We start from the raw sequence: 16,158 nt of genomic DNA on the forward strand, positions 1-16,158 counted from the left end.
TTTTCTTTAGTTCCTAAAAACTTTGCTCGCATGCCTCAGTCCATTGAAACTTAGCTCCTTTATGTGTCAATTTTATTAGTGGTGCAGAGATATAGGAAAATCCCTCTATAAACTTTCGATAATACCCTGCCAAGCCTAAAAAACTATGAACCTCTGTCAGATTCAAGGGCCTTGGCCAAGTAATCACAACTTCAATCATTTGGGCATCAACCTTGATACCATTGTCGGTAATAACATAACCAACAAAATCTATAGAAGTTATCCATAATTCATATTTAGAGAATTTAGCATATAACCTGTAGTCATGGAGAGTCTTCAATACATCTCGTAAGTGGTCCGCATGCTCGACTTCCTATCGTGAATATATAAGGATGTCGTCAATAAATATAATCACAAATTCATCTAAAAATGGTTTGAATACACGATTCATAAGATCTATAAAGGTTGTTGGGGCATTTGTAAGCCCGAAAGTCATAAAAAGGAATTCAAAATGGTCATACCGCATCTTAAATGTTGTTTTTGGGATATCAATATACCTAACTCGCAACTGATGGTACCTAGATCGCAAGTCAATCTTCGAAAAGCATTTTACACCTTTTAACTGGTCAAACAAGTCATCAATCCTTAAAATAGGATATTTATTTTTAATAATGATTTTATTTAGTTGCTTGTAGTCAATACACATTCGTAAGAAGCAATCTTTCTTTTGAACAAAGATCACCAGAGCACCCCATGGGGATGTACTGGCCTAATAAAGCCTTTATCGAGCAAGTCCTTCAGTTTTTCCTTCAATTCCCTTAGCACCTCAGGAGATATTCTGTAAGGAGGAATAGAAATAGGTTATGTATCAGGAAGCAAATCTATAGCAAAATCAATTTCCCTTTTGGGGGGAATTCTTGAAAGTTCATCAGGGAATACCATTGGGAATTCATTCACAATAGGAATTGACTGAAGATTCGTTGTCTCCTTATCTATATGCCTTGACATGTACCAGATGGTATATACAACCTCTAGCTATAAACTTCCGAGTACCTTTGAGCATGGCTATATTACCTTTCCATTGAAGGACAAGCTCACTTGGAAAATGAAATTGGACCAACTTTGCAAGAAAATCAATATTATCATAACAAGCTACCAACCAATCCAACCCATAATGACATCGAAGTCTAGCATAATCAATTCAACTAATCAGCGGAGGTTGGACGATCATTAATTAAAACCATACAACCTCGATAAATATGACTAGCTACAATCGAGTTGCCAACCGGCGTAGACACCTCAATTAAATGTGGTAACAACTCAAACCGCATATCAAGCATACCAGCAATAAATGGAGTACTTTATGAAAATATAGAGCCGGTATCTATCAATGTATAAACAGCATGAGAATATATAGTCAATATACCTTTGACAACATCTGGGGAGCCTCTGAATCATGTCGGTCTGTGAATTTATAAAAATGGTTCTGGCCACCGCTAAAACCTGAGGTGTCTCCTCTACCTCTCTTCTTACCATGGTCCTGAGTAGATTATGGACCTGGTCTACGAGCACGATTAAGGGTAAAGAGGCTACTGCAGATCCTAAAGGCTGTGCTGGTGTACCTCTACCTAACCTCGAGTACTGGCTAATAAAATATCCTGTCTGCCCATAATGATAACTTGCACCTAAAACCTTTCTACACAGCTTGATGTGGGGCTTACCATATTGTTTACATAGAGGAGTAGGTTGTCCCATCGGTGCAAAATGCTCCTATCGACAGCCCTCAGGCTAGCTAGAGATCTGCCCTGGTCTGGACTGAATATAATGAACAAACCGATGTCCTTGCATCTATGGCTGAACACTACCTACTGGCTGAGGTGGATATCGAGGTAGCGAGGGTCTAAAATCACCTCCAGTCTCCCTATATGACCCAATAGTATGGGCCCTCTTACTCCACTCCATGTCCCTATGGATATCACAAATTCGGTGAAAAAGACCCTCTGTAGTCTAAGCGAAAGCCTGTATGCATGAAATATCTACATTATCCGATAGAGATGCTACCCTACGGTCTCTGATCAGAGGATCCCCCAAACCATCCACATAACTATGAACTCTAGCCCTCATGGTACATATAATATATGGTGCCTACTCACTAAATAATTAAATCTATATCTATAATCCCTCACACTCATATCCCCTACCTCAAGCTAATAAACTAGTCAAGACAGGCCTCTCAAACCTCTCGCAGTAGATAATAGGTTAGAAAGGCCTCAGAGAATTCCTCCCACTCTGCTAGTAGAGCATCAGGTCCTCTAGATCTCTCCCATGCCTCATACCATAAGATGGCTAAATCACGTAGCCAAAAAAAGGCCAGCTCCACAGCCTCGATAATGGAGGCATGCATTACCCTTAACACTTTATACATATGGTGTATAAAGTCCTAGATATCCTCAGAGGAACTAGATCCTATAAATATTGGAGGGGGAAAATGAAGAAACTCTCGTACCTTTGATATTTTTGCTCGATCTCCTAAGCATCTGTTCCCAACTCTAACTGTCGCTCATGCATAGAAACCATCCTAGCCAGTAACTGACCTACCTCCCTCATCCCCTACTCCTAGTCTGGTAGGGGAACAATAGGTTCTGTAGGTCTTGTGTCCCTATCTACCTCAGATACCCATGGAACTGGTGAGGCTGAAGGTACTATACCTTTTTAGGCTTCAATAAGCATTGAGGAAGCTGGTACTAGAGGTACTGGAGACTCGCAGTGTGCCTCTAAGGGAAATCTATCTCTCTGACTTGGTGAAGAATGAATCCTACGTTCCCCTGGATCTATACCTCTCTTTTGATGTGCCATCTCCTGAGCGTAGGTATCCTGTTAGATAAGAGCCATAAAGCATGATTTAGATTTCAAATATTCTTATAGCTTCACTCTATGAAACGATCTATTGATTGAAAGAAATATAATCATTCCTAAATGCCTCATAGCCTCCTGATTATAAGTGTGGTGCACAACAAACCTATAAGCAAGACTTTACTAGACACAGCTTGTGGACTCCTTAGGATACAACCTGCTTTAATACCAAGTTTGTCACACCCCAAAATAAAGGAGGTGCGACTGGAATCGATACTGTAATTGATCAAGTTAGCCATAGAACATACAAGCTAACTAAACTGGAGGCCCAAAAGATCGGATAGCACAATATCTAGAATACTATGCTAGGACCATTAAGGCCATGACCTGAATAATAAAAAATCATATAATCAAAGATAAATAAGCCAAAATGATAAAGTACTAGGTAGCCGATGAGGCTGCAACTGAAGACAAACATGCATACACACATATATATACATGCCAAGCTTATGGGCTGGAGACTGAAAGCTGCAAAAAGGAAACCCAGAATATTGTGTCCACAATAGCTTCTAAGAGTGTCAAAACACTATCGGGATAAGGCCCTAAGTATACCCAAACTGTACAAAGAAAGTAAACATCCTATGAAAGCTTTAGGAAGAGGTGGATCTTACCAACTCACAGCTAAATCTCGAATCCTACCAGAGGGGTCAATCAGAATCCCTACCAGGACCTGCACAAATGAAACAAAAATGCAATGTCCATATGCAACAAGATATCAGTACAAATAAAATGTACTAGTATGTAAGGCAAAAGGTGAAATCATAAATAGTGGCGATAAAAAGGGTAATAGAAATACCACGTGAAACTGAAACTCTGATAGCCTCCATGACTGACATCTGACCTCATAGTAATCAAATATGCATGATATGCTCATATAATCACATGTCGTGAATACATACATACATATATATATATATATATATATATATATATTAATGCAAATGCAAGATATATTTAACCAAATGCTAGCAATGGTGGTCTTTTTGATATATAACCAGCATTGTATTACCAACATGTGGCCATCTGTACAATATATATAATCATCTGGGCAAAAATAAGCCCCTTACCTCCGATTATAGCTCGAAGTCCATGCATAACATGTCATATATGATATGAACTTTGAATGCACATATTAGTCCATAACAAGAACTTAGCCAATCTTGGCTCATTAGTATTCTTATTCTCATAATTCCGCAAATAGTTTTGTATAGCATCTAAACTCCTCATGGAACTTCATATGTTTTTCAAATAAACTTGAACACTTAACTCGACTTTTTAGAAAAATAACTTAACCTTGAAGATGTCCATAAGGAGCTTAAGGTACTTCATTTAGTTCTTATACCCGATTCCTTGATAATTATTAAAAGAAAGTATTTTTAAGAAAATAAGTATTTTAGTAGTTTAAACATAGAAATCATATTTGAGATTTTTGAAAATCGACGTGTTACTTTAAAGTTTTTAAAATACAGTTTAACGATGAAGAAGGACTGATTCCTAATATTGAATGCCTTTCCTAATAATTTTAAGTTACATCACCCAAAGATGAAGAAGAGTTCACACATATGGACATATAGTCAAGAAAGGCGACAAAATGACATATATAGATATTGAATACCCTATTTAACCGAATGAGTGGAGTATCAACTGAATAGAATCATGAAAATACTTCAGCTGTGATCCAAATTCCTTTCACAGAAGGTAATTCTAACAATATAATAGTAAAATATCATATTTGGCATTATAGGAATTTTCCAGAATTTGTGCTAAACGGAAGGACGGAGCTTGGCCTTACATACCTTTCCAACAAACGTCTGAATGCCCGTAGTTCCTTCACGAAAGTTGTTTCTTACGTCCTAAACTTTGAAAACACTATATATATGCAGCTTATACACACCTATAAACAGTTCATAATTGAGCTTTAATCGGCAGATTATCCATAGGATTATAACTTGGAAAAACGTCTTTAGAACTTCATAAAAACGATCATAAAAGAGTCTGAGATGATTATCTTAGCAAACAAACTGTAAATGTTGAAAAAACACCACAAACTAAAAAGTTCTATCTTCCAAAATAGCTCCAAATGTAGCTAATAGAAGGGAAAAATGATTGCCATGCGTAGAGATCGCGCTTGTAGGCACGGGGACAAACTTTAACGGTAGAAATCGTTAAAACTCATCTTGATCACTCAAGAACACAATGGAACCCTTATCTTCATCTTGCTTACTGTTTTGGGATGAAATTGAAATATTTTGATACTTTAAAATATCCAAAGGCCGACTTAAACACATTGTTGACCCGACCCGATTTGCGATTCAATTTCAGCCCGGACAGTCCACGGTAAAACAGTCATAACCTTTTACTCCAATGTCGGATTGATGAGCCATTTCTTTAGTTGCAAACTAGACTTGTAGCCTTCAATTTTTGTGGTCCCTGTAAATCTTTATATATTGGGAGAAATGATCTAAGAATTTGAACCAAAGTTTAAAAATAATTATAAGAGAAACTTCCGATAACTTTTGCCGACCTTTATTTGGCAACTAGCTTGACTCCAAAATATAACATATGACCATTTTGATATTATAATACCTTATAACATATTATTCTTAGCATATTAGACACTCTTGCTCTTATCTCGAAGGTGAGTTATTTTAAACCTTCCAAACGGGCGGGGTTCTACCCGGACTATATTTTTAACCACGAACCTTTGTTTAAGGGATTTCTTTGACCTAAAATTTTAGTTTCTTGACATTACAACACATTTTCAGTACTATTTTCCCAATGTACTATACCAAGTTATATACTTCTTATATAACCACACCACGTTACGTATGTTATGCAAGAAGAAAAAATATGGGGTTTCAGAATTACTACCACCAATTTGAACAAAAAATAAATTGGAGATACCTGAAGAAAAGAATGTCGATTGAGAGGCCGAAAATCTTGCAAAATATCTTGATCTTAAAAGATCTTTGAAAAAAATTGCGTTGATTTAGGGTGATGAAAGAGAAAGATTAGAAATTAAATCACAAGTATTTGCTATTTAATATTAAAATATACTAATATATAATAAATATTTTAAAGTATAGCTATAAACACTAAATACATATACTTGTTAGCTATACCACATAGTTTTCCAATTTAAGTTTAATTATAGAGCTGAATGAAAAATACATGGAATTGGAATAGTGAGGCTATGCGTTAACTATGCAACACAAACACTATGGATAAGTTAAGTTGACAATATATGACTTGTTTGATCTGGAGTTTAATCATGATCAAATCAAAAATTTGTAATGACTTTATCTATGTTGATCCTCTCTATTATAGTGAAATAATTGAAGTTGATTTAGTCATGTCACGTCCAATTCTGGATGTGATGGCATCTGTCCTTTCCCACTGAACAAGTCAGCCTAAAATCCAATATTTTGATAAATAAAGTGAAAACAGTCTAAATATGTAAATAATAAACAAAAGCGGAAGTCTTTCAACTTAAATTACCCCAAAGATTGGTTGCCACATGTACAAGCCGCTAAAGAAAACAAAACTGAAATGAAATATAGTCTTAATATGTCTTCAAATCTCAAGTAGAGTAAAGCATAAAAGTACAGAAAATCTGAGAGTATAATGAATGTCAATAGATACCTCTCCCAAAAATACTAGAAGCCTCGAATGATCAGAAGGAGGCGGTGATCAAAGTCCAGGCTCTGAACCTTTACAAGAGTAGAAGCAAGGGTGAGTACCAAACAACGCAGTACCAGTAAGCTAACCATAAAAATCCAAATAAATCTAATAGAATACACAAACTCCTTTCCAACCCAACCGAAACTCCATACCACAACCTACAGAGAAATCAGCCCAACCTAACAGTTCATACTATACAGTTCAATAAGATTCAGATCACAGCTCAATGTCACAAGATATATCGTACAAATACTCACAAGTCACAAATAAGCATCAAACTGTCAACACAAATATGCAGAATATGTATATGCACACTCAATGATCATGCATGTGTGCAATTGTCGGCAAAGACATCGGCATAATAAGCTTTAACCAAAAATGACCTCGGTCTCATAATCTCTGACCGAAAATGACCTCCATCTCGTAACCTCACCAAAAATGACCTTGGCCATATAATCTCGCCGGAAATGACCTCGTCCTACTAATCTCTCACCGAAAATGACCTCAGCCAAATCATCTCTCTAACCTGAAATGACCTCGGTGTCACAATCATATACCTCTTATCACAGTGTTTCATAACCAATGCAAACAACATGCTCACATAAGTAATGAGGAATAATCAATTCAGGCAAACTGCAATCACAATTAGACTATCAAATATTTAATCAAATATACATAGATATCTAGATTACGGCATGTAATGTTCATTACTCAACAATATCACACACGTTTTTTATTAACCCCATAGATTTACTTTAGATTAGTTCATATCAAAATTAACTCGTAACGTCATCCCCATCATGCTCCCACACATATACAACGGGATATTCCTGAATTCTAAGAGATTCATGGAGTTTTAAGAGTCCACTTGTCTTAGTCAAGATGCGATCAATCAATCCATATGTACCCCTTCTGATTATACTCTGAATCTCCACAATCTATTCAAGTATTGATTTACAATCAAAAACCAACTCCAACGACACTAAGAACGTGAAATTCAGCGAAAAAGGGGTCAAAGACTCAAAATTCGACTTTGCAAAATAGGGGTTTTAATTTGGGAATTTTTTGGTGAAATTTTTCCTCTTAGTTTTAGGAACTCAATGGAGAAAACCGTTAAAAAATCCAGCCCTAATTAAGTCACACTCACCATTTTAAGATATTCTCAAAGTTCTTGAAAAAAGGGTCATTTTCACCCATTGAAATCCCCAAATTTGTGTAAAAATAAACAATTAATCATTGAAAAATGACAAAGTAGGGTCTAAATATCTTACCCAATGAAATTACACGAGAAATCCCTCTTCAAATCGTCTATCCCAGCTTTCCAAACTCAAAAATGGTGAAAAACACCTTAAACCCCGTCAAAACAATATGTGATGTCGCTTAAGCGACAGCCCACAAAAATCTTGGCCTTCACTTTAGAGACAGGGTGTTCGCTTTTGCGACACACCCTTTGCTTTATCGAAGCCTGCATAAGGCCTCACCTTCGCTTTTGCAAAGGGTTTTCGCTAAAGCTGTTACACCCCATACTCTAGAGCCCGGAATATCTCTTAAGCTTCTTAAAAGTTATCATGTGAGCCGGATAATCTACGATGCTATCAAATAACTCTAAGGAAGGGAAAATGTGATACCCCATAGTAGGGAAGGTTGAAAATAGGGTCATGAGAAGTCGGAAGGAGTTGGAGGCCAAGTAATGAGTCATAGGACTCGACTCACCTACGTAAGCTATTAACTTAGAAGTTTTACATACTTGAGCTACTTGAGTATATACTAAGCTTGCGTAGCCGAGATTACACGGGTTCTTAAGATAAGACGAGATTACAAATCCATGAGGGTGAGAAGAGAATGACACGTGGCAGCAAGAAGAGAGTGCCACATGGAAGCAGGAGGAAGTTCCATGTGGCAGCAGCTCAAGCAAGGAGATGACTCACCTGCCTGCTGGGGGGTGGACCCCATTGCCACGTAGCAGCGTATGAATGGCCGCATGGGATGAGATGGATCCCTAGGGGGATGCCACGTGTCACCTCCAAGGAAGCCCATATATACATGTTTTATAACTCTTAAAGTCATTCCATATCCAAAAATACTTCAACCAAGAACAAAGAAAAGGGAACCCTAAACCTAGAGAGAAAGGAGCGGCGGCCAAGAGAGAAAAAGGTAAGGTTCCCAATTTTATTCCGTGAATTAATTATTTAAGGTGTCTTACAGTGATATATCAGTGTTTAATAACGTAAAATTTCATTTTGGGGCAGCAAGGAAGAGATACAAATAGTCTGCTAATTTCCAGCATGTTAAGAGAACTTCCGAGAAAAGTTTTAGTAAGTTTTAGCAAGGTATGGATTGGTTCTATTATCCCACATTTTGGTAAGGGTTTGGACATGTTATTAAGGTTTTAATGATTTAAATTTATGGTTTGTATCATCACCAAACAGATAGCAAACAGCCACGACATTTCAGCCGCAACTAGAGAACTTCTGAGGCAAATTTTGGCAAGCTTTGGCCAATTTCGGGTAAGGTAAGGTCTTTCATTTAAGTTTGGAGTTTATGGGGTGGTTATGGAGTTTATTATATTCCTTTTATGTGGCTGTAAGTATAAATATTTCATAGGTATGCTTGACGATTGAAACAAACTAAATTGGAGTCGCTATAGTTAAATTGGAGTCGAAGCAAGGTGTTGTGCTTGTGGTGTGCGGCCTCGGGTGTGTGGTGGTATGTTTCAGGTATGGATCATGGTATAATAGGGTGTGGGTGCTTCTGGTTACAGACACACGACCCTCCATTTCGTATAGCTAAAGATTTTATGAAATAAAGATTAAAATTCCTCTTTTGGTATCGTAGTTTTGGGCAAATTGTTTGAAACTTATATTACGTTGTATTGTGGTATTTATGGGTTGTATAGCTTCTGGTTGTTGTGGTTTTCATGGATGTTAAGGTTTGAGGGTAAAACGGAATTGTTGATAGGGCAAATTATAGGGGAGGTGCTGCCCGATTTCCGTTAACTCCGTAACTAACTAATAAACTAGTCAAGAAGAGTAAATAAGGAAATGATTCCTACGGATGCTTGGTTTTGGATTAAGGGTATGGAGAGTTAAAATTTATTAATATCAGTATTACTTTTGTTTTAAATAGGTTCATAGGATGATGAGACAAGCACGGTTAAGAAGAATCCATAAGAGGTATGTAAAGCTAACGTTTCCTTCTTTCGGCATATTTTTGGCAAAAGTATGTAAAGCTTATCTTTATTTTCTTTTGGCATGTCTTAGTCTTAAGTGGATTGTGTATGTAGTGTAGGTATAATTCCATTCATAGAACCCCGAGTATGGTTCGTCAATCTTATTCATTTCTCGACATTAGAACTCCTGCGATAGTTGAGTTATGGACTTGTAAGTCTTCTACATGATGAAAAGTAGTACACGTGAAGCCTATCCCTTCTTTCTCTTGAAACAGTTTAAGGTAAGTAAAGAGATATATGATATGAGTTAGAGGTGATTTCATTTATAGGTTCCGGATATAACTCATGACTTGTACTCACTTTTGAGTGATAAGGGCCTTGAAGTAGTTGAACTATGACCCTCAAGCCTCATTCATATTGAACGATGATTGGATGTGCAAGCTCCTATACCTAGAGGCTCTTTGACATATCTTGAGATAATATTCGGTAGATGTCTGATATATTACCAAGGTTTACGTGAACATATATGCATTATTATATTATATAGGGATCGGGCCGAACGTTTTTCGGCACTAACGTATTATATGTATAGGGATCGGGCCGTACGTTTCTCGGCACTAACGTATTATATGTATAGGCATCGGGTCGTACATTCCTCGGCACTAACCTGTTATATATATGGATTGGGCCGAACGCTCATCGGCACTAACCTGTTCTATATATGGATCGGGCTGTACGTTCCACAGCGCTAATAGTATGCATATGTCTACAATGATAAAATGATGCATGTGTAACACCGAGTCCCCAAGCGGGACAGATACGGTATGTGATAGTGATATACATGACTTTATTTGTAAGGTGCAGGTACAGTACTCTGTTAAATTTTATACTTGTCCCCTGCACCTCTATGGTAACTGTAATTTCCTTATGATGTTTTGTACTTTACATACTCAGTACATATATCGTACTGACCCCCCTTTCTTCGGGGGGCTGCGTTCATGTCCGCAGGTACAGACACAGGTTTTGGGAGTCCGCCAGCTTAGGATTCCTCTCAGCCGGTTTGGAAGAAGCTCCATTGTACCGGAGCTAAGTTCTTGGTACTTAGTATTGGATGTATATATTTTCTTATTCAGGGGTACAGTGGGGGCCTGTCCCGCCATATGATATGGTTGCTATTCTTAGTGGTCTGTAGACATATGTATGTGGGTCATTTGTAAGTTGTTCCAGTTGTGCCTATATGGTGTGTTGTAACATTATTACGCTATGGCAGCCTTGTCATCTTGCACACCCTTTCATATTTTGAGTAATGTAACTCCTCAGGAGATAAATGAAAACGGCTACATGTATGTGAAAATGTGTGACCCATTGGGGTCCCCATGTATGAGTCTTATATTTGTTGTTACAGTTGATAGTTATATACACGGGGGTCTCAGTTAGACCTCAGTCGCGGCCTACGGGGATGGATCGTGACAAAAGCGACACCCCCTTCGCTTAAGCGAAGGCACCAGAACCAGCAAACTTTCTCCAAGTCTCAAAGTCTCTGAATTGACCCTCGAAATTCGTTCGAAATCCCGTATTGACAAATCATATATGCAACCCTACTAAACTCGATGTTCCAGACTTAATGGAACCATTAGAATTCTATTTCGAGGCCTCCTTGACCCGAAAACTAAAAAGTCATAAGTAAAACAGTTTTATGCCTCAAATGACCAAATCGCCCTCGGAGCTTTCGAAAAATACACAGGAACTCCCTCTAGGCCTAAAATCACCCTCCAAATCCAACGGAGTCATCAAAATTTAATTTTGAGCATCCGATCATCAAATGTTGACCAAAGTCAAACCTATGACCAAAAATTCAACTATTTCTAACTCAACACCTCAATCCACAATATGACCTCAAATCTGGTTCTATCAACTCTCCCGGACCAATTTCAATATTTTGAAACTGATGGAATCAATGGAATTTCATTCCGAGACTCGAAATTCCAAAAGACCTCAAATACCACTTTTGTGTCCTTCTAAACCTCTAAAACTCAAAATTTACCAAAAATCTCAACTTTTCAAGAAAACTACGGAACCGACATCAGATATCAATCAAATATGACTCAGAGAAACTACCGATAGGGATAAAATAGTATTTTTACGAAAATGTTCTAAAAATGATCTTCAAGGTCATTACAACTCATTTCAGGAGGGCTTTTACAAAATCCACCTTTGCCTCTTTTAAGGCCAAGGACTACTGCATAACCATTATTTCTGCAAATTGGTACTTATTCGCTAAATTTGCGATGTGATAGACTTTCTTTCGTTTTTGAATTTGAAGTAAGTTGAGACCTTACCCCCTAAATGATCATTTCAATAGAAAAATTTAACTGAAAACTATTTCCTAATTATTATTGAAGATCAATTGCTTGTACCTAGTTGTTTTTATACTAGGATCATCTTCTAAATATAATATTAGATTATTAATGGAGAAGGAAATAGTAATAACTTGTAATATTTTGTCATTAATAACATGTACAAAGTTAGGGATGCAAAGCTAACCTTCTAGATGTATGTATTGATGTAAGGTTTTCTAGTTTCCTATTCTGTGTATCAACATTTGCTAGAATCATAAGCGATTAGAAAGATTCTTGTGCATTCATGGTGCTTGTATATATAATAAGACCTTATAATGTAAAACCTCATTTGCAAGTTCAGTTTGAAAAATTCGAGAACTCTCTACCAGTTTTACACAGTATATAATCTGATCCATTGAATAATACATTGTCAAGTCATTTTGGGAATATAATGTTTTTCTTTATGAATGAAAATAAATAATGGACAATCAATTAAAACTCCAATGAAACAAAAAGCATCAAACTAAAGTTTAGTGTTGCACTTGAACAATTTGACAACATTTGTATGATAAGATGTTAAACATTGCCTATTTATGCATCATCAACTAATTTAATACACTTCATGGGATTATCAACCTATTTCCCACCGCCATGCTTCACAAATTCTGCTGGTGTGAAGAACCTCCCATGGAAAATGCAAACTATTGAAATTTGCTTTTTTTTGTCCAAAACTATAAAGGATCCCTTCTGTCATTTTTCCATTTATGATTCAACCAGAAGTTGTCACACACGACACTCCTTAGTAGGTCACTATTATCCATCAAAGTGAGAAAATTATGGGGATTCTTAACTTTCTTTAACGGCTCTTTACCATTGCTTTCTGATAATACAATTGACTTACCCTTTTCTGTGTTGGATTTGATAGCACATTCTCCATTTTCTGATAATAATTTAGAATGAACGTGTCACGACACAAGCTAGGCATTAGGCGTGACACGGTGATTAGAATCACGAGGGACCTTAACCAAACCTCTTAGCATACATAGCATGATATTCAACACAAGAAATAGGAGATAAATTTCAAATGCGGAAATAGTCTCAACATAGAAATCTCAAATTAAAGAGAATTCAACAATAAAAGTTAAAATGAACTAAACATACTCATAGTCTAGAGATGCCTCTACTAATTTAGATGGGGCATAGGACAAGACCTAGCTCACCAAATCATAATGAAAGTAAGATAGCCTGAACATAATAAAAGACAATGAATTTGCCCTCGAATCATGAGGATTCACAAAAATAGCTAACTCGGAGTAGAGAATCCGATATTAGTCACGTGGAGGAACGAAAGCGTCGTGACCTATATTATGAGACAATATAGGCAAAAGTATGCATTAGTACATGGAATGTACTTATGTGAAAAATATGCATAATCATGAATAAATTGACATAATAAACATGAAAATGTGATGCATGACCAAATATCTTAAAAAGCATGAAGTAAAATATAAACAAATATGTAATAAGGTCAGTGCATCGTAAAAACATCATTTAAGATCTTATATAAAACATACTCATTTTGTGGGATATTAATCTAAACCGACATTTAAGACCATGTGAGATATAACATAGAATCCGATGTAACTCTCACATCGACAAGAGAATGACTACTTGCCAAGGTAGACTCCATATCATAATCATCATCATGTGCTAAATGCGGACCCGGTAGCTAGGCCAATTAAGCCAAACCTATGGGAGCACGTAGTTTGGGACTAGAGGTTATTACTAGAGACTCCCTTAACAAATCTTCATCCCAAAGTCCTCTCGGTTCTAAGTTAATTCCAACAGAATAAGTAAATCATTAAAATTAGGAAAAGCAAACATGTTCCAATCCACATTCATAAAATATATCATAAGAATAACTCCTTAAATCATGGTTCATAACTTATTCATATAGACACTTACCTTTCAAAGAATCTAAATCATGATTTCATTCATATTGTGTGAAAATATTTCATAATTTATTCATTCATACTTGAAAACATACTTGAAACATAATTCATAACTTTTCATAAATCCTTCATAAGTTCATGATTATACATTCATAGTTCATAATAAAAATCATCGACCTAATGCATGAGTCTATGTGAAATTAATTTAAAATCATGTATCATCATAAACTCATGAGTAATAAAGAAGAATAATATTAATTGCAATCAATTGAGAAAGACCCATGGAGAATTGACATGAAACCCTTTGAAATTAGGTAAAATTGAATTAGGAGAATTGAGTTCTTTTGGGACACAATGTATTAAAGAATCGGTTGGTGAATTCCCACAAACCTGGAAATCAAATCCCTAGCGATAATGGAGTTTGAAGAACTTGAATTTGGGAACCCTAGATTGAACTTGAAGAAGGACCCTTGAGAGAAAACTTGTAGCCTTGGATGAATTTTAGGTGAATGAGAGGGAATGGGGTTTGTTTAAAGGGTTTGGGTAGTTATAGTTCGTCCAAAAGTAGTCTCAAAATAATGTGGTTTTAATATTTAAAAAACGAGAAAAGTCTGAAATTCCCCAGAAATTAACTGTCCGTCAAAGTCTACGGGTGACTCTACGGACCGTAGAAACTTGTACCGCCCATAGAGGGCCATCCATAAAACTGACTTATGTTTCTGAATTTGGGGCCCAAGTTCTATGGATTCTCTTATACGCCCCGCAGAACCTTACATGGACCATGAGGATCGTCCATAGAACTTGTAGCATGAATATGGGGCTACTGGAATTAGACCTAATTCCTACAAGCGTGGTCTACGGGTCATAGAAGACATTACAGACCATAGACGCTTTCGTCTTGAACAACCCACCAACTGACCCTCTGAACTTCCTTCTATGGCCACTCCTATGGACCATAGGACCTTATACGGTCTATAGGTAGTCCCATACAAAAGCCCTTCAATCTTGATCCTTTTTCAACTCTTTGGGCCCCTTCCACGATGCCTTTCTATGATCTGTGGAACATCATACAGCCCGTAAAGGGCCTCGTACAAGTCATCAGTGCCAGAATTTTTCTAATTATAGGATTCCTTATTCCGACGATGGCTCCCTACGGTCCTTTTACCTTTGGACGGACTGCAAAGATGCTCGTAAAACTCGACACCAATGATTTTTTGAGATTTTCCCTTTTATTTGACTTTTCAACTTTCGGGGTCTTACAAAATGACAAATTTGTTAATTGAAATAATATTTTAAGGATATGCAAGCATAATTTCCTTACTTTTCGTCATGGTTGAGAGGGCTGGAACAAAAGTTGGCGTAGTTGCTTTTCTCTTCTCTGTAGTTTTCGGAGGAACAACTATTGAGTTACCTTCCTCAGTGGTGTACGGTGTAGACTCCAGTACTACAAAAAAATAAAAAAAGAAATTTGATAATGTTAGTATCTACTTGGTATTTATTATTATTGTTGTTCTTTTAGCTTCATTTTTTAAGATGTCATGAATACATGTAAGATAAGCCTAGACTAATGAATGATCTCTAATGAACTTGACAATTTTGAAAAATGGATATACACCATACCATAAATTTCAGGCATATCTTTTGAGTTGTTATCCATGTCAGATCTTATAATCTTAATAGCCCGCTGAAAGGCAGGATTGTTGGCAACTGATGCTATAATTTGTGAAAAAGGCTGAGGCATTGAAATTTCTTTAGGATTTTCATAATTATAAGAGCCACCGAGTGAGAGATTGAGATCAATTTCTTGTTGATCACTTGATGTTTTACCCTTTGGTGTAGCCATAGATAGATCACTGCCAGAAAGAAAAACAAATAGACAAGAGTTATATATAGACATGTGAAGTTTATTGATTGAAGAACTTAAAAAATGGAATCAGTGTACCAATAAAACACATCATATGTCTAAATCCCTGTTATGTTACTAGAGGAAAATAATTGATTTATGCATCAACTTAAGTTGTACTTACAAAGCAAAAACTTTTAGACCAACTCGAATGTGAAAATAAAGAAGAGACAGGCGGAAGAAAATAAGAAAAGTGTACATCTCTTGTAGAGTTTCAAAGGA

At 36.6% G+C, this 16,158-nt stretch overlaps 1 protein-coding gene across 1 annotated transcript; it reads right to left on the reverse strand.

The window, feature by feature from the left end:
* Positions 1–2,691: 2,691 nt before the first annotated feature.
* LOC129872480 (uncharacterized) lies at positions 2,692–15,876 on the reverse strand. Its single transcript, XM_055947463.1, has 5 exons — positions 15,654–15,876; positions 15,355–15,411; positions 12,873–13,021; positions 3,512–3,562; positions 2,692–2,853 (listed from the first exon to the last, which is right to left on the reverse strand). The coding sequence occupies exons 1-5, from the start codon at positions 15,874–15,876 to the stop codon at positions 2,692–2,694; spliced, it is 642 nt and encodes a 213-aa protein (XP_055803438.1).
* Between the last annotated feature and the right edge of the window lie 282 nt (positions 15,877–16,158).

The sequence above is a fragment of the Solanum dulcamara genome, chromosome 11, assembly GCF_947179165.1.
Source record: "Solanum dulcamara chromosome 11, daSolDulc1.2, whole genome shotgun sequence".
Taxonomy (NCBI): domain Eukaryota; kingdom Viridiplantae; phylum Streptophyta; class Magnoliopsida; order Solanales; family Solanaceae; genus Solanum; species Solanum dulcamara.

Coding starts and splice junctions, on each gene's coding strand:
- LOC129872480 (XM_055947463.1), bottom strand. CDS start 15,876: ATGGCTACACCAAAGGGTAAAACATCAAGTGATCAACAAGAAATTGAT. Junction 15,412..15,653: donor AGATATGCCTGAAATTTATG/GTATGGTGTATA, acceptor CGAAAACTACAG/AGAAGAGAAAAGCAACTACG. Junction 2,854..3,511: donor GTAGGATTCGAGATTTAGCT/GTGAGTTGGTAA, acceptor CTTATCTAACAG/GATACCTACGCTCAGGAGAT.